The following is a 23,622-nucleotide window of genomic DNA, read 5'->3' as shown; positions in this document are numbered from 1 at the left end:
TGACTTGTGGGTGCCACGCATGTGGGGGGTCTGACATCTGGCTTCCACGAACATAGCGGGTCAACCCAGGCCCTACGACCGACGGCACCGCCTGTGCCCGGGGCGAGTGACCCCGCTTCAGGCCCCGCCCACACAGGGGCATCTCCCAGCCCCGCCCACCCCAGGGAAACTCCTCCCGTGATTGGCTGCGCCGCGGGACCGGCCGGTAACCAGGAAGTGGGAGCAGGAAGCTGGAGGCGGCCGGGGGCACGGAGAGTCCTGGCCCGTGTCCTGAGCAGCCGGCATGGAGGGGGGCAGGGGCGGCGGCGGGGCCGGCCCTGAGGTGAGGGGCGCAGGGAGGAGGAGGAGGAGGAGGAGGAGGCGGGGTCTCTACACTGGCTCGGCTGCGGAGAGGAGCCGCTGTGGCGCGAAGGGGTGGCCGGGGATGGAGGAGAGGCCTTGGAGCGGCCTGGGGTCAGCGCGATGCCGCTGGGGAGGGGAGGCCCTTCCCCTCCCCATTCACACCCCACCGGGGGCGGGGGAGGTGCTGGCTTGGTTCCCCCCCGAGGCTTTGGTTCCCCTCGGAACGGACAGCGCTGGGGGGCTCATGTCAGCCGTGGGTGAGGGGGCAGGCCGATCTGCTGTCCCTTTCCCAGCCGGAATGAGGGTTCACTAGAGACAGGCACCTGTCTGCCTGTCCCACGTGGGACAGCACATGCACCGGTACTGCTTCGTACCCCACTCCTGAATACATTCACGGCACACCTGCCCTAGCACTATTGTGGATGTGCTGGTGGTCAGTTGGACAGGACGTAGCAATGGTGTGTTCCGTGTTGCTCCCCGCCCCTTGCCTTTCTGGAAGTTTTTTTTTTGTTTTCCGTCCCAGCCTCTCCCCCACTTCCCCCCCCCCCCCCATTTCACTCAGTAGTTCAGGTAAAAGGCTGAGGGAACCAACAAATGGCCTCAGTCCTTGCAGGGAAGTTCACAGAAGTTTGGAATGTGTGTGTAATCTTGGAGCAGTGTGAAGATGGATGAGAGTAGGGATGCACCTGGAAACAAAATATTGTACAGCTAATGAAAAATATCATCCTAGCCAATCCCAAAGATGGAGAGTTGTAGTGAAAAGTATTGTGGGTTAGCAACCCCTTACTCACTGAGGACTGACAAACAGATCATGCTGTGAATAATAACTTTTTCCTTCTTGAAGCAGATTTAACCATATTTTCAAACAACTAAATGTTTACACACCAAAATTAAAGTGATCCAATTTTCAGGGTCCTACAGGTGCTCAGCAGCTGTGGAAATCAGGTCACTGTTATTTAGGTGCCTAAATATGTATTTAACTGCCTAAGTGGAGGCACCTAAGTTTCAAAATCTTAGCCTGTTTTGTGCAGGAATATTCTCCAATTATGGAAAAGCAATCTTCTTTGGAAGAAAAAACAGCAACTGATTTTCACAAAAGGTTTTAGGAAAGGAAGTGAATAAATAAATACACTTGTCACTTTCATTAGGAAATGAGTACAATATATTATAAAATTTTATAACTGTGTTTTTGTATGTTTGTTGGTTGGTTCTTGTGCATGACAACACAAAGTTATATCCTGTTTGTATAAACTTTGAAACCATTGTTATAGAGTAGCTTTATTGTAAACAAATCCCTTTTTTTGCTTAGACATAATCTTGAAAGGTGCTGAGTGCCCTGCAGATTTGAGCCCAGAGTACCTGAAACTGTATTCTTTGTGTGGTGCTACTCACCCCAAAATGTTATTGGCTCCATTGAGAGCTTTGGACACCCAAGAAATGCAGAATTAATGTCTTAATTGATGAACATTAGTGATGTCTTTAAATTTATTTATGTGTTTATATTGACGTAGTGTTCCCCTCATCCCCTGGTGTGTTGGGTGCTTTCTACTTAGATAAGAGACAGACCCTTCCCCAAAGAGTGTCGAATTGAAATAATATTTATTGATAAATATTTTCATTGTTAACCCACAGTGTAAACATCATAGCCATGGCCCCCATCAACCTCAAGCACAGAATTGGCATAGCATTCATAAAGATCAATCAAAAATACAAGCAGCATTTCCACTTGTGGAGGACTACAGTAGCTGTGATATTGTCAAAGCTACACAGTAAGTCAGTTGTGTATTCTGTGCTATATTAAATAAGGGAATTTGTGAAGGTCGTTTAAATTTAAAGCCATTTGTAATATTTATTTCTTAACAGATCAGAATATATGATTCCCCCCAACCCCGTTAAATAATATCAGAAAACGAACTGTAAAACCATGCTCTACAATGTTTTTTAATCATAAGCAATATAAAAATAGCTGTAGCTAAACCAGATCAGTTTCAGTTGGTGTAAGGTTGTGTGTGTCAACTAATTTAAGGTTCAGTCCAGCACCTATCCTTGCTCAGGAAAGAATTCTACTGAACACAACTGGAAATTTTGCCTGAGTAGGAACTGCTGGATCAGGCCCTTAATGGGAGATTTTTATTATTATTTATTATTTATTTATTATTATTTATTTTTTGAATATGTGAAAACCTCTAAATTAGAAAATACTAAAGAATCACAACTAAAACTGAATATTTTTCTTACCTGAGATATGGCATATTGGAGCGGTGCAAGGAATTGGTGGAAGCAGGATATGATGTCAGACAACCAGACAAAGAAAATGTGACACTTCTTCATTGGGCAGCAATAAACAACAGACTGGATCTTGTAAAGTAAGCTGTAGTGTCTGTGTCTAAATGACCATATAGCTGTAAATAAATAACTTAGGCAGTATATTTTTCTTGTCTTTCATGTTCTCTTCTGTTATATTTCATAACAAGTGAAACCAATAGCATATACTGTTTTAATAATATAAAATACACCTACCTATATCCAGTCTGCATAGGTTATGCCACTGAAATGGTATAGTATTACTATTCACTTTCTTTTAATGTGAATTTGTGAAATACATGAAATCCAGTATGTTTCTGAACACCCAGGTTTCAGGTGCAAAATAAAATTTTAAAATCTTCATTTGAAAAGAACATCTCCAAATTTTTCTGTCAATAGCTATTTCAGATGGGAGTTCTTACTTTCTGGAACTTCTGGGTGCTTCCCTGGAATAGCAGAGAAAGAGAGGCCAATTGAAACCAATTCTTTCTAAATAGTAAAATAGAGAATTAACGCTCAACTTTCAACACAGATTTCACATCTTGGGGTCCAATGCTGCTGAAGTCCATAGAAATGGAGGGTGCTCAGTGCCTTGCAGGATTTAACCCATGATATGCAATTTTAAGTACATATATTTCTGTCCTTTTGCTATCTCTAAGGGCTTGGCTACGTGGTGCATTAGGACGCACCAGCGAGGGTGTAAATTCTAGTGCACACCAGCATATTGTGCACTAACTGACCAATGTGAACCCTGTTGATGTGCACTAAAAATTCCCTTCTGCAGTTAACATAGTACTGTTTGAATCAGGACTACATCAGTGCACTCTAGGGAACTTTTAGTGCATACCAGCAGTGTCAACCTGAGCCAGTTAATGCATGACATGCTGAGCCAGTTAATGCATGACATGTGTACGTTAGAATGTACACATCTTGGGTGTGCACTAACACACCATGTAGACAAGCCCTAAAAGATGAAATCCATGCAGACGAACAGCCATTGACTTCAGTGGGGCTTAGCACAAATGTGGGAGTCTACTCACATGAAGCAGCTTGAAGGACTGAAACCTAAGGATCCAATCCAGCAAATACTTAAGCATTTGCTTGATTTCACTATCAAGAACGCGCAGGGCAGATTTTAATCGGAGGAAGGAGGTCTAGTTAGTGTGGAGCTAATAAATTGCATAGCATACAAATTTCAGTAGTGTAGTGCTTGATGTCATAAGTGCATTGCTAATTACTGTATTTCTTTAAATGCAGCATCTTTTTCTAAACAGCAGTTGTTACAGTAAAAGTATCTGTGTGTTTGCCTGTCCAGTGAAAGTATCATTGTTACAACAATAATCATTAATAGGGAAGTCTGTTCTCTAGGTATTAGTTTTTCATGTATCTCTTATTTACTCAACCATTTTATTTTATTGCTGTTACACAGGTTTTATATTTCCAAAGGTGCAGTAGTGGATCAACTAGGTGGAGATTTAAATTCAACTCCACTTCACTGGGCCATTAGGTATGGTACCTATAGATGCCAGTTATACTTCTGTCGATATTAAATTATACAATACGTCTGCTGTTTGTTTATTAGTTAGTATCTTCATCCTGGTTAGTTCTGCATTTCTTTTATTTAGGAACAAGGAGTTTGTAGCTTGTATGTGTATATTAGCACTCAAACCTGTTGTCAGATACCCAGGTTCATACCATTGTGGAGCTTGAAAAATAAGTTACTATTTAGTTATGTATTTTAATCATGTACATCCATGTTTTGCTATGCTATGGATGGAGCAATACTTAATATTCAGAACTTGTGTCTGAGGTCCTAACAGGCAAAAAGGATTTTTTAAATCCTATTATCTTAATAATATGACTGAAAATTCCTCTTAAGGAATGCCTGTTAAGACACAGGCCAATGCTTCTGAAAGCAAGTTAGCTGGCCATGTTATAGCCAAGACCACCCAGAATGCAACATGGCTAACTAACACTGTTTCAAATGTGTTAGCTGGATTTAAGGGAGTAGCCCAGGCTTGAACTTGACCAATTTAGCACGTATTAAAGGCACTGTGCTGTGTCTATACTAGACTTCTAAAAATGTGTGAGTTATTGTTAGCTAAATCAGTTGGGCTTAACATAATATAAGAACGTACCCTTTTTGCCCATCAAGACAGGACTTCAGTAAGCTGGTCAGGAAAGGAAATGGAGTGCTTGTCTACACAGGAAAATTAACTGAAATAGCTCTCTGTGTGGATACTCTTATTCCAGAATGAGTATCTTTTGCTGGTTTAGCTTAATCCATTTTGAAATAAATATGTCGAAACTGGGAGCTATTCCTGAATAGTTGTTTCACTTTAAATTCATATCCTACCTTAATCTGAAATAACTTTCAAGTGTTAGACTAGCCCTTAGTACAATTTGTAGTAGCTCAAACTTGTGGTCAAAAGTTAGATTTCCCATATCCAGAGATACGATTCTGGTTTAAATAACCAAATTGAAATGTTCCATAGATGCGTTAAGTACAAATGAATGAGAATAAAGTATTAATGATTGTGTAAGCAAAAGATATAGACTTCTTGGAGTGACTTATACGTTGTATTCATATAAAAGGGTTGTTTTAATTCACTTTTATTAACAATATTAATTGAAATGCTAGCATTTTCCACACAGACAGCAAAGTAAATATTCAGCACTGTTCCAAAGGTTAATTTTAATCATTGGTTAAAAATACTTTTAGAACATTGTCTCAATTAAACTTAACAAGTTTCTTTAAAGCTTTCCCTGGGGTTTTCCACGTTATTGGATAGTCAGTCTTGTCAGTCTCAAAGATTCTTTTAGTATGAATTTGAATAGAGGTCTTTCATAACTTCTTGTTGTGTCTACATGTTAAAGAGTTCTGAAAAAGATTTTGTATTTCTTTTCAGGCAAGGGCATTTATCTATGGTAATACTGTTGTTAAATTGTGGAGCAGATCCCACTCTTATTGATGGTGAAGGATACAGCAGCATTCACTTAGCAGTGGTCTTCCAGCATATGCCCATAATAGCTTATCTCATATCAAAAGGCCAGGTATGTTTTAGTTATGCAGCAGATATCCCAAATGTTGTTTCCTACCTAGTTGTCTCTTTTGCTAATACATTTTATCGATATTAGTTTTTGTTTTTTAAATGAAAAAAGAACCTTATTGACAAGCAGATTTTAAGCAAATATTCACTATGCCACAAGTTCAAAGAGATACATAGTAATGCCTTTCCTGCTTTTTTACCTCTTCCTGTCTTTTTAGAAGTAAAAATAAATAAGCAATCCTGTCCAGTATTACGCAAACCTATAGTGCAATATGAATAACTGGCTTTTAAGTGCAATAACTGACCATATATCCTTGAAACACATCCTAGAAGATAGTATTTCATTATTCAGTTAATAACTGGAACTCTGTGTAACAGTCTGTTATTTGAAGCTTACAAAACATATGATCAACCTGACTCTGTATTTTTCAATATTTTTCGTCATCTTCAGCTCTTCGCCATTATACACCTGTGGCAAGCTAAATTTAAAGGTAGAAATGCGACAGTGTAATGTGTGTCAGAGAATTTTTTTGCTGGATAACATTGTGATCAGACCAGCTGTGTCACGCAGGACTGCCTAGAAAACTTTGGTCCCAATCCTGCAAGCCCTTAAATGTGTGTAACTTAGCTCGTGTGAGTAGTCACACTGAAGTTAATATGTTTAATCTTGTGAGTAAAATTAGGCATGTGTGTAAGTGCTTGCAATATTGGACCTTTTGCTTAGATAATATTTTGCAATAAGATTATACAGTTTGATAAACATTTTCTCTCTATTCTAGAGCCCATTGTAGTAAAATAATTGTAACCTGTGGAGTCTAGGTATAGATGGTATATGCCACAAACATGCTTAAGAAGACTCTTCTGCTACCTCAATTGCTATGGGAATCTTCTAGCAATTAAAAAAAATCCCTTTGATTCAATCTACATTATACTTCATTTTTGTACATGAACCTTAATTCTTGCTTTCAAATTGTGAATGTGTAATTCTGGTAGGCCTACCTGTGTGTGAGAAGGGAGAAAATAGCACAGGGAAAGAGATCAGTGAACAAGAGGTAGAAAATTGGTTATTTCCTTATTTGCTATAGCTGACTTCCTTTTGTATACTGTATACTGATTACTAGTTCACCGCCTTCCCCCCTCCCCCAACCTCTCCTGATACAAGGGAAAAAATAATCTCTTCCAAAATATACTTATGTGGTAAAGCTATTTTAACTTATAGAATTAGATAGCCATAGGCAGAAAACTAGTAAAGAATTTTCTCTTTAATTATTCTTGTTGGAATCTACCTACCTGTACTAAAAGAAACTACATACAAGAATTGAGAGAAAGGAAGAGGAAAGGAATTCCTTCTAAAGTGAGTTCCAGGTTCTCAGCTGGTGTAAATTGGCCTAGCTTTCACTAACTTTAGTAGAATTATGTCAGTTTGCACCAGCTGAGCATCTGGCAGAGTATCTTTTATTTTCTGAAATCTACGAATAATTCTATATCTAATAATCTCAATATCTTTTCATACTCAGAGTGTAGACACAACAGATTTCAGCGGACAAACACCTCTTATGCTGTCAGCACAGAAAGTAATTGGGTAAGTAATGGATAACTAAAAAGTTACCAATCCTCTTGCACCCAGATAACTCATAGGCTTTTTAGAATAATGAAATACATCTCTTTTAATCAGAGGCTACAAATGCCAAAAATTTCATCCCAGAACAAATTCTTTCAGCTGATTGGTAGAGCCTTTTTAAAAAAAAAAAAAAATTGGGGGGGCTTTGAGGTATCATGGAAGTAGTGTGTCCATAAATACAACTTGTGAGCACCTCTATGAATCTGTATTCATTTCTTATTTATGAAGACTCCTACAGTCAGTGGAGCCTTGTCTATGTTAGAAAAAGTTTTTTAAGTCTTTTCTACACTAATGCGACTGCATTAGTACTGGTGGTCTTCAAATGTCAGCACCTATAAACCATCTCCCAGAATCCAGAAAAATAGGTGAAAGTAGGATCACAGTAGGAAAAAGGCAGAGCCCAAGGCTAGTACAAAATCAATTTGATACTCTGGAAAGCTACACATATAGCTCATACTTACTAGCATTCAAACAGTGAGGCATTCCATCCATTTGTCACATACTTGGGAGTAAAACTTGACAGTGGTTTGATATATCAGCCTCACCTGCAACACCTAAAAATGAAGATCTCTTCCCCTACCTCCTTGATACGAAAACTATCGGAAACCTCCTGGGGAGCAGATCCTTCAGTCCTTTCTACATCTTTATTGTCCCTGGTGTTTGCTCCAGCTGAATACCTGTCTAACATGCAGCCACCACAGTCAGCTTGTTGATACTCCTGCTATTAGCTGTTTGAACTGTACACTGACCTCCAGACTGTATGTGCTAGTGCACATAGCTCCACCAGACCTTCGACGAGACGCCGTTCCTGTTTGCTCTGCCTGGAGAGCTGTGACACATGAAACCAACTTAATACGTCTCCAGCTGATTGATTGCCCTGTTCTCAGATAGCAAACAATGCACAGTGCCAACTCAAAGGCCTGCTCATATTCAGGGCAGAAATCCCACTCCTGTGGACTGGAAAGATCATCCATGGTGTCACACTCAACACCTCTTTACTACAGCATCTCACCTGCTTCTGGACAAGAGAATGACTGGCCTTTTTCCATACACAGATGATGCCACCAGGGAGCAGAAAACTATGTCCTCGCAGAGTGGAAGCATTGGTGGGAAATTTACTTACACACTAAATAAATTTGAGAGTCCATTGCTGCATCTGCTTCCTTGTCCACTTGACCGCAGATTCAGGACCAGGCTCAACAAGGCTACTCTGGCTTGTCCAGAGTTGCCATACCTGTACACTGGCTTAACTTGGTTTCATGTGCTTGTGGGACAGCATTGCAGACAACAACTCATGGTGGAGGAATACTCAGCCTGACATCTCAAGGGTGGTTTACAATTTCTAGCCTCCCCTGATACAGAGGCTATCCTCTGGTTGTGAAATCTGGACATGAAGCTTTGACATTTGCATACGAGAGAAGTACGGGGCGGCGTATTTTAGAGAAATAACTACTGGGAAGTCATCAATTCTAATCCTGATTCTGTTACTGACTAGCTGCATAATCTGGGCAAGTCACTAACAACTGTATCCGTCTTTGTTCCCACCCTAAAATGAGGATAGACCCATGACGATGTGAAGATTAATTTAGTTTATAAAGTGTTTTAAAAATGTGTTTAATCTAATCTAAGTTGTCTTCTGTTTGCTAACTGGTCTGTATATCCTGTTTATTTTCATCTAGACCAGAACCCACCGGATTTCTTTTAAAGTTTAATCCCTCTCTCAGTGCTGTAGACAAAATTCAGAAGAATACTGCATTGCATTGGGCAGTTACAGCAGGAAATGTTAATGCTGTAGAGCTACTTCTGGATGCTAGATCTAGTTTGGACATCAAAAATGTCAAGGTACAATTTTTTAAATTCCATTTCATTCTGTGTAGTACAACAATGTGAAATTAGTTCAGAAAGCAATCTGAGGGCTCTGTCTAATCCTGTTTCGGGTAATTGGGACCTTGATGTCCCATTATAATGGACATCGGAATACAACCATAACAGTTGGCATTCTTATTCAGTTTTTCTAAAATGTAGATGGGGATTTGTTTCTGTGTGGTGCAGAGGTTGAATACACACATTCATGGCTACGTTACTTCAACAAACACCCATGTCCTTTTATCCTAGGCAGGCCACTTTATATTTCTGCCTCATTTTCCTGATCTATAGAATGTGGATAATAATACCTACCTCAGAGGGAAATTGTGAAGAATAGGTACTAAGGCAGAGATTTTAAAAAGTGACTAGTGATTTTTTGAGTGTCCACTCTGAGACTCTTAAAGGGACCTGATTTTCAAAAGGGCTGGACATCTTCCTTCTGAAAACACAAACCCTTTTAAGATGGCCACACTGCTCTTTTTCACATGCTATCTTGAGCAGAACTAGTGCATGTCTGCCTACCCACACTGGGAAGCATATGATATCTTCTTTCATTTTCATGTGAGAATCCTATAATACCATCCTTATTTATGCTTTTTTTGGTCTTGCCCTTGTGGTTGGGAATGCAAAATTTCTTTGACTTTGACTTTGCTAGAACTTCAGATTATTGCATCTCCTCAGAGACAGTACAATTGATAATTCAGATTTGTTAGCATTGAAAACATTTGCAACCAGAACTACTGTCTACTTGGTTGACTTAATTTTATTGTGGCTCTGCAGTTAACCTGCCACTGGTAACCTAAATTAGTTTGAAAAATAAACATCCACCAAATAATTCCATTTTTCTGTTACTTCTCGGTAGTTATTTAAATGTACAACACATTTAGAAAAATAAACTTTAATTTCTATTTTTAAAGGGAGACACACCGCTTGACCTTGCTCACCGAATTCAAAATCGCTTGATTATTCATATCCTAACTCAAGAAGAAAAAATGAGAATCAGAAAAAACTCCAGGTTACTCAGGATGTTAGCGAAATATGAGGTATTTTCTTTCATATTGGAACAAATCATGGACTGCAGCAGTGGACATTTTTACATATATATTAATGTATATGATTTATGTGATCTAATTTTGCCTCCATTTAAGCCATTGAGAAGAGTACTGGGTTTATGTTCGTCATTTAGGCCTAAATTTTCAAGTGACTTTTGAGGGAGGAGGCCCTCAATTTCTAGGAGCCCAATTTAAGCCATCTAGAAGGAGTCAGGATTTTAAGTCGTCTAAATTTGGGCATCTAGAAATTGAAACACCCCAAATCCCTATCAGCTTTTGAAAATTTAGGCCTATGTCCTTATTCTTGTATGAATATTGTATAATGGTTCAGCACTCTTCTGTATCTATTTTGGGGTTTTGTTTAGTCATAGTAAATTAGACATGCATATCAAGATCCATGGTAGACTTGGTAGAATCTTAGGCTCATATTCTAGTAAGCTAATTGAGGTAAAACTAATGGAATTGCTTCAGTACACTTTTAAGATGATGCAAAACCATCTGTCAGTTTTTTTTCAGGTTCAGCAATGGTTTAATTTCTATAGGAAAAAAACACCTGGTTTTAAATGTAGCATTAGAATTTTTTGAGATGTGCAATAGGAAATTAATATTTGTTGAAATTCTAATACCTTTCATTGGGTGTGATGTTAGACCTTTTCTCAACTAATGTGGTTAATAAAGAGCTGGAGGTTTTTATAATTGAAGAATGGTTGCAATTTAATTTGTAGTTTGCTATTTATTAGAGAAATAGTACACTTACAGTTCCTATGGCACAATTTTTTTAAGAGAAACTTCTGAAACTTAGTAATATTCTATAGAAGTTGAAGCATTTGGTTTAAGAAGTTAAAAATAGTCTGTGTTCTAACTCTGTTCCAAAAGATTGAGGAAGAGATGGGTTAAAGTTGTAGAGAAAAACTTGAATGCAAAATGTAGTGAGATTGCTTTCCCGCTTGTTTTGTTTGTCCTCAGGGAATTTTCTTTGCCTTTGAACTCCCGTTAATTTTTGGATATCGCGTTTGCTGTGTCATGTGCTGTTTTGTACTTTGTGTAATATTTTAGATATAGTGTTGTAACAGTAATCATTTTGATAGTTTTTCCTGCTGTTGCTGTCTTCCTTGACACTGATGTGGGCTATAGGATACATAATGGACTTAAATTCCGATTCTTGGCTTTTGAAAGGAAGTCTGCTTCTCTTCATATTTTTCGGGATAAGTCTGCTTACAAGGTTTGTGCACTTAGCTTTTCTGTGCATGTATTTATATAAGAATTATTTTTGTATGTCTCTCATACAGTATTCCCTTCAGAGGGTCTTATAAGTTCATTTTAGCTGTAAGTAAATTAACTGGTTAAAAATAATTATTTCCTACTAAGTGTGGTGTGTTTTTTTTTTTTTTTTTTTTTTTTTGGTATTGGTTTTAAAAAATCCTATGGTTAAATGTTTATCAAAACAATTACAGAAGGTAACAAAGTTACAAATGCAAAAACTGTTTAATCTCCCAGTAACAGTAAGCCTAAGTGGTAGATAAGAATTGTTCGGACGTACTGTTCCATTTTAAATGAATGACACACAAAAAAAGAAATTAAACATAAATATTGAGGTTCTGATCTTGCTACACGCTGATCTTACACCCTAACAGTAATTACAAAAATGTACGTTAGCTTCACCTTTTTTCCCCTTGGGGATAAGATCCTGGATTGTGTTCGAGAAATCTTCCTCCCCCCAACCTGTGATCCACTGCAACACCTTGCAACCAGTGTCTGTTGAAATGATACTGGTACTACCCTTGTGTAGGAATTAGCATAGACGGTACACTTCGAATGTTAGGGTATTTATCAATAAAGAAGCCAATTCTCTTGCCATTGTATTAGATTGGAACACAGTGTTCTTCAGGACATTTCCTTTACAGAGCTGCACTGTAGGTGGCATGCCATAGAAGGCCACAAGCTTTTTGAGCAGTAGTTTATAATTCAGTTTAAATGAAGACTTAAAATGAACATGAGTAAAGCCTTTATAATAATTTTTTAAATATTTGACTGTGAATTGATATGGCTTAGAAATAGATGTTTTTAATAATGTCTTTCAGGCAATTTGTGGGACTCAAGAACCTAAAATATTTACCAGCAATTTTCATGCTAAGTTCCATTTTTTGGGTGTCTATGACCTGGTTTGTCTGGTTCCTGCCCGATATCCTTTATACTCAAGGAGTGAAATGCCACATACATTTTGTCCCCAATCCTGCAAATACGTATGCTTTTGCTACTAACGTGTAAGTGTACATAGGGTTGGTGTTTTGCTTCCATTAGGAAGGGATAATGTAATTTTGAACTACTTCTGAAGGCTATCAGTGGACAGAAATTGAGGTTTACATGATTAGAGAATAATTTCTAAGTATAATATTTAATTTTGGGGTGATAGTTGATAGTATTGAGATTGGGATTTTCAAGCTTTATCCATTATATTCAAATATTCCTTTAAATAGAGTTATTAGTTGAGTAAAAATGTATGAAAAGCATTTGTTCATTACTTCAAAATTACATTTTGCCTGCATGTTAAAATGTCTTTTGAATAATATTTACCTTTAGTAAGTTTCAGTTTCACTTATTCACTTATTTTTGAGGTTGTTAGAGAGGATACAATAACTTGTTCTGTGTGATTGCTAATAACAAAGAACATATATTTGTTTATAAGATTTGCCTTCTTATCTTTTGGACATTACAGGGGTACCAGGAGATGGAATTCTGCTTTCCTGTGATTAAACTTAAGCAGTGCCATCAGATAAAAAGCAGGTTTAAATGTGAAGACACAAAAGTAGATTTTTAAAAATGTTTTGTCAAATACAAATTAGTGTGTGCCATTTTTAAACCCAATTTTCCCTACAGGTTAGTTCCTCATGTGGCCACTTACCTTGCTCACCAGGGCTCTGATCAAGCACAGTGTTCAGACACATGCTTAAGTGCCTTCTGGATTAGGGCCCCATAAATAAAAAGTAAATTACATCTCCACATTCTGAAAGGACAGTGATTCAGAACTCTCTTTGCTGCTGCTTTAGGGGTTTTTTTAAATAGAACTTCCAAAGTCTCCTGCCTTCATATACATTCAGGGATTGAGCTGCATTCTCTGTGTGTGGTACATGGCTTTTCTTTAACATACTTCAGTTCTTATAACAGGCTATGGATTGATAGTATGTGTAAAGCGATGTACAAGTGTTGTTGCACTCACTATCCTGTATTCTGCTTTGTTGTTACACAGAGGGCTTTATCTTTTAGTTTTGTAAAACATTTCCATTAAAACAGAAGGCCTTTAAGGAGATATTTGTAACTGAAAATAACTTCTGTATTAAACCAGCAGTAATATATTCCTACATTAAGTAGCATTACATTTTTAATTACTTCATCCCGTAAGTGGCATTTTCTTTTGTGCTATTTCTAATGAGATCTCCTTAATATGATTATCAGGATTAATTTCTGTGGTGGGTATATTCCAGCTGAGAATGCATGTATATATTTGTCTCACTTGTAAGTAAGTTATTTGTTGTTACTCCCAGCCATTATGTTCTGGATTTGCTCCCCCAAATCTACAAAACAGAAATGGTTGCAGAGTATTTGTTATTTGTTGTGTAAATATGGAATTTGAGTTTCTGACTGTACTTAAAAACTTAAATTTAAATGATTTATGTCAGTTCAATCCTGTGTTTCTGGACTTAAAAATTAAAACTTTTAATTGGTCGTACATTAGAAATAGTGAACAAAATTAACACAGAAAGCCCTGACCAGTACTGGAGAAGTGGTGAGCAAGTACATCCCATTCCTTTTGTTTCCCCCATCCTCCTATGTATGCACATAATTCCTTTCTGGGAGTGCCCACAGATCCATGAGTGTGGTATAAATATTTTGATTGATAGAGCCAAACTCTTTGGACATACTTATACATGTTTGCTGAACCTTTCCCATACACTTTACTGAACTCCCAGCCATTATGTTCTGGATTTGCTCCCCCAAATCTACAAAACAGAAATGGTTGCAGAGTATTAACAATATCCACCAGGAAGTACAGTACCATATGGGCTCACACGAGAATGTCCTGCAGTTGCATCATGACTAAACATGATATGACCTATGGAAGAGATTACATCTTAAAACACACAATATCAATATTTGTTAGAGTAACATTTTTGGTTTTAGCCATTGAGTTACCTCATTGTATTTGTAATATGCAAGAGAGAACAACTATGAGTTAAAAGTGCACAGTGCAGTACCTAGAAGATATCAGTCTTAACTTGGTGTGATTTGTTTAGGTGCCCTTCTCTGCCCCTCCCCCGAACCTCTGTATAAAAGCTTATACTAGAGGGGTGTAAAAATTCTGTATATAATACACATATATCTTCCTTTATATAAAAGCTTTACACCTGTTAGTGTAACAGTAGTGCAGCAAATCTTTCTCTCTCTCTCGCTCTCTCTCACAATACTATACCTAAAACCTGGGTACCTATCTGTATATTTTGTACAGTATATATTTACTTGTAAATATTATTAAATTGGTCAGTCATGGGGTAGAAATAGAAAAAGATCAAATACGAGATCAGATCAGGAGTAGTTCTAGTCCAGGATCTTGAGTTGTAACAGAATGCTGATAGAATTTTCTTTTTCCATCTATAAATTGTCTTTCCTTTTCAGGGTGATTGGTGGTAGAATTATTGTCAGTTGGCCTGTGACATCCTCCACTAGTGGATGTCATCTTAGCACATGTTCATTCTAACTGTCATTCCTTATATGCAGTATTCCTTACTGGTGGAGAAGGGATGTGATTCACCTTCACGTTCCAGGGTATAGTCAAAGGCAGGAATCTGAACTCTGTAGAGGAGGAAAAGAGAGATCTTTGGTCCTGAATTTGGCTTGTAAGTTCTAACTAGTGATAGTAAATCTCTAGAACTACAGTGAAAAAAACAGTAAAGCCCTTGCTGTGTGAGAGCCTATGGAGTACAAAGAGTGATGTAATACAAAAAGTGAAGTCCATCCTTTTTCGTTATTAGTGAAATACTTATAAAATTACAACGATGCAATGCAAGTTAATTTTAAAGTATAATAGTTTGTAAGAACAAAATGTTGTTGATAAATTTATGTAAAACAATATTCCTTAACCTGAATGCTACATTTAGCAGACACAATTTTCCAGATCCCCTTCATCCTCAGTGTGGTGGGTCTTCTCTACTATTTCTACAAAACATGGAGAACTGATCCTGGATACATTAAGATTTCCGAAGAAGAAAGAAGAAAGGTATTTTATCTCCATAAAACAACTTAAAATATACCACAGTATAATCTGTGTTCATTTGTTTTTTTTCTGTGATTTTATATTTAAACAGTGAACAGTAATATTTCCTTTAGTCTTCAGAGATTTATTTTAACACTTAGTACCATAAGTGGCAGCTAATACTTATCTATTTTTATATATTATAAATTATTTCTCTTATCACTGCTTTCTTAAAAAAATAACTTCCTCTCTGCGTCATCTCACATACATGTAATTATCTGTTGAAGTTTGAGATGCAGCTGAATTCTACACTGGTTTCACCCCATAAAATGCCATTGGTGTTGTCTGTAGTATAAATTAATAGAGAACTCGGCCCACAAACTGTGACTATCTCATGTGGTTTCCATATATTTATAGTGCATTATGCATGTTTCTAAGTGATATTGATGCTCAGCGCTAGGGGTGATATAAGTTTTGTTAAGAGCATTTTCATGATCTTCTTGTTGAACATTATGGAAACCTGGGAAAAGTAATGGGGCAACTGTTGCCCCTGTGTACTAAATGCAAATGGGTAAGAAGTTGCCATGCAATTAACAGGTAGCTTACTGTGGTCCGCTTCATGGGCACTTGGGATTGTGGGGGGAACACCACATGTGGCAGCCTCTGCCCTCATTATCTGTCAGAAGTACTACTAACTGCTTGAGAGGTACTTTTTAAAAATTGAGAATGGTTCTAATATATATTATATGAATTGTTTTAACTATTCTGGACGCTACTTCACAAAAAAAGAAAATAAAAAACAACGTCCTGCATGGATGGGGTACTAGAGGACTAAATCAGATAGGTCTCTTTCATCTTGCATTTCCTTGAATCTGTGTACCTTTCTTTGTCTACTCCAGGAAATAGTTTAGCTTCATCTCAGTGTAAATATTTTGATTGCATACTTTTAATAATAATACTTGACACTTGAGGAGGACTCGTCATCGTGTTTGTATTTAAGAAGCCCCTGATCTTCCTGATACCCCTGGAAAAATTAGATAAATAGAATTGTAAAATAACTTGTGTCTTTCAGAATATTGTTACTCTTGCAGAAGCTGGCCACTTGGATTTCAGAACATTTTGCACATCATGTCTTGTAAGTGAGGTTTTTATTTCATGTTTATTACTCCTTTTTTGATGCACAGGGTGTTATGTGCAAAGCTCTCTGAATAAGAGGACTATAATTTTGTTCTTATCCTTTGGGTCTGACTTCAGTATTACTTGTCACATGAGTGAGGACTGCAGGCTCTGTGCCTTTAACCTTAATTTCAAATAATCCTTTAAACTACTATAGATAGGTTTAGTTGACCTATAAAAGGAAAAATGCATAATTGCGTCATTTAAATTATGTTGAAAAGTTCAGTCTGTAATGGGAACTGCATTTTTTAATTATTTTTTAAATGCAGAGCAAAAATAAGTGGTTTACATGATTTATACATGTAATGAATTACTGCATTTTTCCCTTCCACTTTCAACTAGGTAAAAAAGCCTTTGAGATCCATGCATTGCATTGCTTGCAACTCATGTACTGCTAAATATGACCAACATTGTTTGTGGACTGGACAATGTATAGGTGAGTTTGTTTATTTTAGCATACTTGGAAACACCTTGTGCTAATCTCCTGAAAGACAGCACCTAATATCACAATCTAGTTAACTTCTGTGATTGATAGATGAATGAGTATTGACACTGACAGCCAGTGAGATCTGTATCCAGCCCTTCTCCTTTGTTGTGTGGTCTCTGAAGTGAAGCCATTAAGGTGAGGGAGCTAAAATGGTTCCCTGGGGCTCTGAGCACTATCATTAGGGAGGAAATGGAGAAAAAAATAGACAAGCTTGGATTGTTATGGACCTTTAAAGCTGCAGGATTGTCTTTTTAAAGCATATGTTTAGGTAAATCAAACTTTACTTGTAAATTGGAAAGGTAAATATTTAGAATTTCCACTGCACTGTCTGAGGTATACAAAGTTATTTGTTAGACTGAAGTAATTCTGATGTAAAGCTTTGAACACATTTATAATCAAGATTGAAAGAGAGATTATAGTTTGTGTGATATGATACCCAAAATAGTCCATTTTTTCTTTTACATGTGAGTTCATAATGCAGAAGAACACAGAGCTCAGATAGCTAAATTCAATAGCAGTAGTACAGATTTACTGTTTTATAATGAGGTGATTATCTTGAGCTAGAGCAGAGCTGGGGTTGCTAGTTAAGGCTAGCTGCAAATACAGACTAAATACTTGTCACCTTTTTCATTAGTTCCATTGATGTAACTGGGATTACTAGTGTGAGAAAGTTGGGAAGGAATTAGGTCAAGCTGCGGTAACATTTACTGAGCATGGTGGAAGGAATAGTCAGAACTTTCTTTGAATGATGTTGGATATCTTTCTACTTCTGTTAATTTTGGGAAAATACTAATGGTATTAAGATACACAATAAAAAGTATTTTCTTCGTCCTCCCCAAAACAGGTGTTGGCAACCATTATTATTTCATCTTGTTTCTGCTCTTCCTAACTATGGTGGGAGTCTGGATGGTATATGGAACTCTTCTCTGTACGTATTCATACGTTTCATTTTCATTTCATTTTCAAGGAGCTATTGCATACTTTCTTCATTTTCTAGCATTTCATATATTGTCATTTTGTGTCTCAATCCTGATCTTGATTGGCAGGAACTATCATTGTAACTCTTTTAACAAAAATATCAGCATATCTGAAGTCACAAACAAGCTTTTGGTTTCATTTTTGTCTTGTATTAATAACAGTTAAAAATTATATCTTTTTTAAAGGTATTGCTATAGAGATCTGCATTTTTAGGAAATGTGACATCAGAAGAGAAGTGGAGGTTATACTAGAAACAAAATTCAAGAGGCGTAAGGAATAAAAGTGTGCGTACTCTAGTGGTCTTGTACTCTTCTGCCTGCAATAGAAAATGTGGTCCTGAATATATTATCACAGACACTTACTGATCTTATGGTTATTGAGAAAAGTCTGTATTAAAGACTGGTGCCAAGAGTATCTTTAAAAATATAGTGATAGTTTCAAAGAAAGGGCAAATTATTTTCCTGCAGCTGTTGCTCCCAGGAAGCATCCTGCATCCATTTCATACACAGCCACTTTCCTGAGAGATGTGATTTGTGGATTCAATTTACAGTATTGACATCTTTGGTTAAAAAAATAAAGCTGGTAAATTATGAAACATGTTTCATGTCCTTGGAGCTCACAAGTTCTATGATTGGTGGATTCAGAAATTTTTTAATGCACTAAAAGCCCTTATGGTGTGACCTCCTGAGTGTGAACTGCGATATTAACATCCAAACAAAGGATAAAAATCCAAACAAGGAGTTGGCCTTTGTGTTCTGCGTAACGTTGTATGAAAACGAGAGGAGTACTAACATATAGGGAAGTAAAGTGGGTATATGACAGTGTAAGAAATGAGGCCTGATCTTGAACTCTTATCCTGCACCTCAGTGAGAGCCTTGAGTGTGCAAGAATGTAGGGTTCTCCTAAAGTAAAAATTGCATTTGATCCAAAACCAGGGATGGCTCTTAGCTGTCTAAATCCTAAAACTAACTTAAATCTAAGATTTCAGTGGGATTTAAGCATGTGCTTAAAGTTAAGTACGTAATTGTTTTGCTGATTTGGAGCCTAAAAAACAAACTTGCCTAGTTTTGTTAGATTTTTATATGTAAAAGCACGTAACCCAGGCTGTAGATGTCTCAAAGACTTAAAGAAATCCACTTCATATCTCTGTAACTTTGGGTGAAGCACTGCTTAGGCCCTTGGCATTGATTGAATATGTTCTCCATTAACTTCATTTTTTATTCCCTTGGATTTATAAATGCAAACAAAAAGGTGACTGTCATAAACTATAGATGCTTTTAATTATTATTTAAACCCACAATTTCAAGTAATACTAACCCAATGAAGTAGTAGTCATTGCCTTGCAGTATCATCATTTAATTTTATAAAAACTCTCTTAGGGCCATCCAATGCACAGGGTACCCATTCCATGAAATAAAAATGCACATTAATAACAATACAATAAAGGTCTGTTTATCCCATCTTGACAGACTGATCTTCACATGTCGTTATGATGATGTTTCTAGGACAGGAGCTTCAATTCTTCAGTTTAAATTGGCTCACTGGGAGGTATCCTGAATAAGTGGACCATACTACTGTAGGATATTGCATAGTGTGTAATAAATTAACTTGCTGTGATTTCTGATACTAACTGTAATTTGTTAAATATGTAACTGCATCTGTATTGTTTTTGTAAGTGATAACATACTAGAAGTCTTTTTTCTAGAGTTAGTAATGTCAGGTTCCATGCTAGGATGTCTTAATCTGTTCTTAGGTAGTTTATTACCTTTTTTAGTAAAGGCTCACTTTACTCATTCTCAGATTGGTCAGAACATTGTGCAACAACTTACCAGCAAGATGGAGCGTGGACTTACTTTACACAGATAGTGTCTTGTTCTCCATGGGTTTTGTACATTTTTACACTAGTGTGTTTTCATACTTCCTGGGCTTCGTTGATGCTAATTATTCAGCTTTATCAGGTACTTTTTTGCTTCATTTATATGCTTTTCTTGAGGACTTTTGAATTTTGAAAATTTCCTTGGCAGATTTGTCTTATCAAAGGCCTTAAGTTGCACCAACTTTCCTAGGCCCATCAATACCAAGCTTCAGTGATGTGCAAGGCTGACCCACACCTTAAACCCCCATGGCTGAGCCTTTGGTTCCATGGCTATTTGTGCAGAAATCATTTCAGATTTTCAGTCTGAAGAGATTCTCAAAATCAAAACCTTGTAACAGAAGTCTGCTGTTTATAGTATTTTCTCTTTTTTTTTTATGCGAATCAAAAATATTTAGGGAAATTGTTAAGAAATAAAGTAGTTTTTGGAGGAAAAGAATCTAAGTGACATATAGAACTGGTGTCAATTTCTAAAAATATTGTATGGTTGATCATTTTGCCTAGTAGTGTAATTTAGTGCTGAAAGTGAGAAATGTGTGTTTTAGCTCAGCAGTGCTTCATTAATCCATTTAAAGTCCAATTAGGATAAAAATATATGACCCTGGCTCTACCCTGATTAGGAGTATCAAGCAATTTTTTAAAAAAAAACCTTGCTTTTCAAAGATTCATAACTTGGCTTCCTATACAGAATTGTTCCAGGCTGGTACTTATCCAAAAAAATGATTTTTTTTATCAGTGTTCAGAAAACTAGGGTCTGCTGTATACACATTTGCATATGTTAAAGAAATTTATTGAGCTAAGATTATTTTTTTAATGAGCTTTCTAGGTTTCTTCAGAAACCACTGATCTGTGTGTGTTTAAAAATAGATTAGACTATATTAAAGGATATTAAAATTTTTTGACACTGGAAAAATATTTGGAAACATCCAGCAGTATTTACAATCAACTTCTCTGCTGTGCACACGGTAGCTTGTCAACCTATATGACTTAATAACTTCTAGATTGATATTTGTTGAGCTTGCCCAACAGCCGGACAATAATTCTTAAATATCTCTGTGACCTAACATTTAATGTTACACAACAGAAAAGGCAATGGGAAATTATAGGCAAAAATACTTAAATGGAAAGATGTCAGACAACAAATGCAGTTGAGGAAATTTGAAAACTAAGGCTCAGACTCAGTCCTCTTCTTGCTCTCTTGTGCCAAAGGATTACTGCACATTGTTCTTGCAAGGAGATGGCTTCAATGGTGTAATAGGTCTTTTCCCATCTCTGTATTCTGAGTGGTAATTTCATGCATTTTCACCTCTGCAAATATCTAGGCACAATGACCCAATTAAGGATGAGTTCTCAGTTTTGGCACTGATATGCCCAACTTGTTGGTTTCTATCACAGCCTTAGTTGCATGTTTATAAATAACTTGAACTCTAGTTTCTTTATTGTGTTAAATATGCAGAAAAAATAATTAAATTATTTGGTGTCTCCATTATTTTAACTGCTTTAACATATCCACATTTCAACTGTCTCCTTCCCTCCACCACACCCACCTTAAAGATTGCATTTCTGGGCTTGACCTCACATGAGAGACTACACCTCAAAATACAAAGCAAGTGTTCTAAGCATGCTGTTTCTCTAAGGAAAACTCCATACAAGTAAGTATTTTTGGTAAGAGAATTATTTTTAAGGAAATGGGATTAATCATCTTTAATTATAATATGTTTAACTATTTTGTATGTGCCAAAGAAAAGGTAGTTTACTAGGTGTATGCTGAATATGCCTCTTCTTCTGAGTTATGCAAAGGGGATGGAATCTGAACCACACCAGGGGACTCTCCAGCAAGGGAGATAAGGAGTGATTTCAATGGGCGAAGAGCCAGAATAGTCAGCTACTGTGGAACCCTTCTGTACAGCCTTGGGTGCAGGGAGGAGATATAGCCAAAGTTATCTGATTCTCCTCAGCTGACAGACACTCTTTGGGGATTGTTGCCCACTGTTTATAGGTTAAAGAAATCCCATGGGGGCTCTAACCTGCCCCATGGCCAAACGGAGAATCAGGGTGACATAACCATCTACTGTAAAACTTGGCATAACAGAGAATCTGGCCCTCAAGGGTTTCTGTTGAAGTAAAAATCTTTACTTTCTCACTATTTTTGTGCTAGTGGCTGTGATTTCAGATCAACCCTAATATTTCTAATTAGTACTTACTGAATTCTCCTTTTTTTACATTTAAGTGTAATATGGGCTAGAAAGGGTCTATGAAAATATAATAGATAAGGCTATTTAGGGGGAAAATGTTTGTTTTTCTATTTCTTCTGCAAAAGCTCTCCTTGTCAGCTTTGTGCTTAAAATGCTCTTTAGTGTACCATATTTTCTGTGTCGGCCCTCTTCTTTTGTTAAGTTTATTAATAGATATTTCTCTGACTTCCAGTCACGGATGCTTCCAAAACCTTGCAGACTTTTTTCAGTGCAGTTGCTTTGGTATGTTCAAGCCCAACGTAGTCGACTGGACTAAACAATATACTCTAACATTTCATCCAGCAAAAGGTAAAAACGTTCACTCTGTATGAAGAAAAGCAATATCAAATTCTTAGAGCTGAGCTGAAAGCTAAATAAAACTGGATATTCTTTATATTGTTTGCAAGTTATTCTGAAACTCTCTTGCCTTAATTTTTTATATTCTTACTATTGTTTAAAGAGTAAAGTTAAATGATCATAAATTACAGCAAAACAGAAGTGAAAGAATTGCTGCAGTGGTATGTACTTTCAACTGAAACAATTTGAAATTTCATATAACTATGAGATGTCACTCAAAATATATTTTTATGAGAGATTTTTATACAGCACTCAAGAATTTTTATTTAATACCTCTTGATTAATTTTTCAGATTCATATGTCTACAAAGAAGACATTTGTTAAGGGAAATAAAATATTTTTAACATTTTTGAATTGGCTATTTCAAAAGGTTTTTAATACTAGTTTGTATTTTTGATAACTTATTTGTCTTTATACTATGTAAATCTGTACAGAATCACTGTTTAGACTTACTGTTTGCCTTCACATTAAATAAATTAGCTTTCATGCTTATATTTATTTATTTTAAATATTCAGGGAAAGTATGAAACTTATATTTAAAAATCATTAAACGTAACAGCAGCAAAGGCTGATCTTGCTACTTTAAACATCTAACAAGAATTGATCATAAGACTAAATCTTGCACTCATTTACACCAGTGACACTCGGAAAAGGATAGCTCAATCTCTAGTAGGTACATGACCAAAACCTAATGGTACAGGCATAAGATTGTTTCACATTATTTCAGGCTGCAAGCATAGGGCTGCCATAGTCCCAAGTGATATACTTGTGTCCTTGATAAATTTAAAGGAATTAATACTGTATTTGGAGAATATATATTGTGATGTGTCACTTTTCAGAGACGTCAAATGTACTTCACACAGCATGAGCCCACTGTATCCTACTGGGGAGGTCTATGTTGCAGTAGAGAAGAACAAAAGTGACATTTATGGAAATAGAGAAAAAAAGCCCAGATCGAGAGCAATAAGCTGAGGAGATTCAAAATATGATCTATTACTAGCAGTTTAGCAGTAAAATAGAATGAAATAAAACCA

At 36.8% G+C, this 23,622-nt stretch overlaps 1 protein-coding gene across 1 annotated transcript; it reads left to right on the top strand.

The window, feature by feature from the left end:
• The first annotated feature begins 192 nt into the window (after positions 1 to 192).
• ZDHHC13 (zDHHC palmitoyltransferase 13) lies at positions 193 to 22,912 on the top strand. Its single transcript, XM_074955208.1, has 17 exons — positions 193 to 322; positions 1,975 to 2,111; positions 2,586 to 2,708; positions 4,076 to 4,153; positions 5,556 to 5,700; positions 7,214 to 7,278; positions 8,997 to 9,159; positions 10,101 to 10,226; positions 11,324 to 11,457; positions 12,317 to 12,419; positions 15,385 to 15,507; positions 16,556 to 16,618; positions 17,002 to 17,095; positions 17,991 to 18,074; positions 19,925 to 20,082; positions 21,552 to 21,649; positions 22,425 to 22,912. The coding sequence occupies exons 1-17, from the start codon at positions 284 to 286 to the stop codon at positions 22,561 to 22,563; spliced, it is 1,872 nt and encodes a 623-aa protein (XP_074811309.1). The 5' UTR covers positions 193 to 283; the 3' UTR covers positions 22,564 to 22,912.
• Positions 22,913 to 23,622: the final 710 nt, after the last annotated feature.

Source organism: Natator depressus, chromosome 6, assembly GCF_965152275.1.
Source record: "Natator depressus isolate rNatDep1 chromosome 6, rNatDep2.hap1, whole genome shotgun sequence".
Lineage (NCBI taxonomy): Eukaryota > Metazoa > Chordata > Testudines > Cheloniidae > Natator > Natator depressus.
This window is presented reverse-complemented; position numbering and strand designations above follow the sequence as displayed.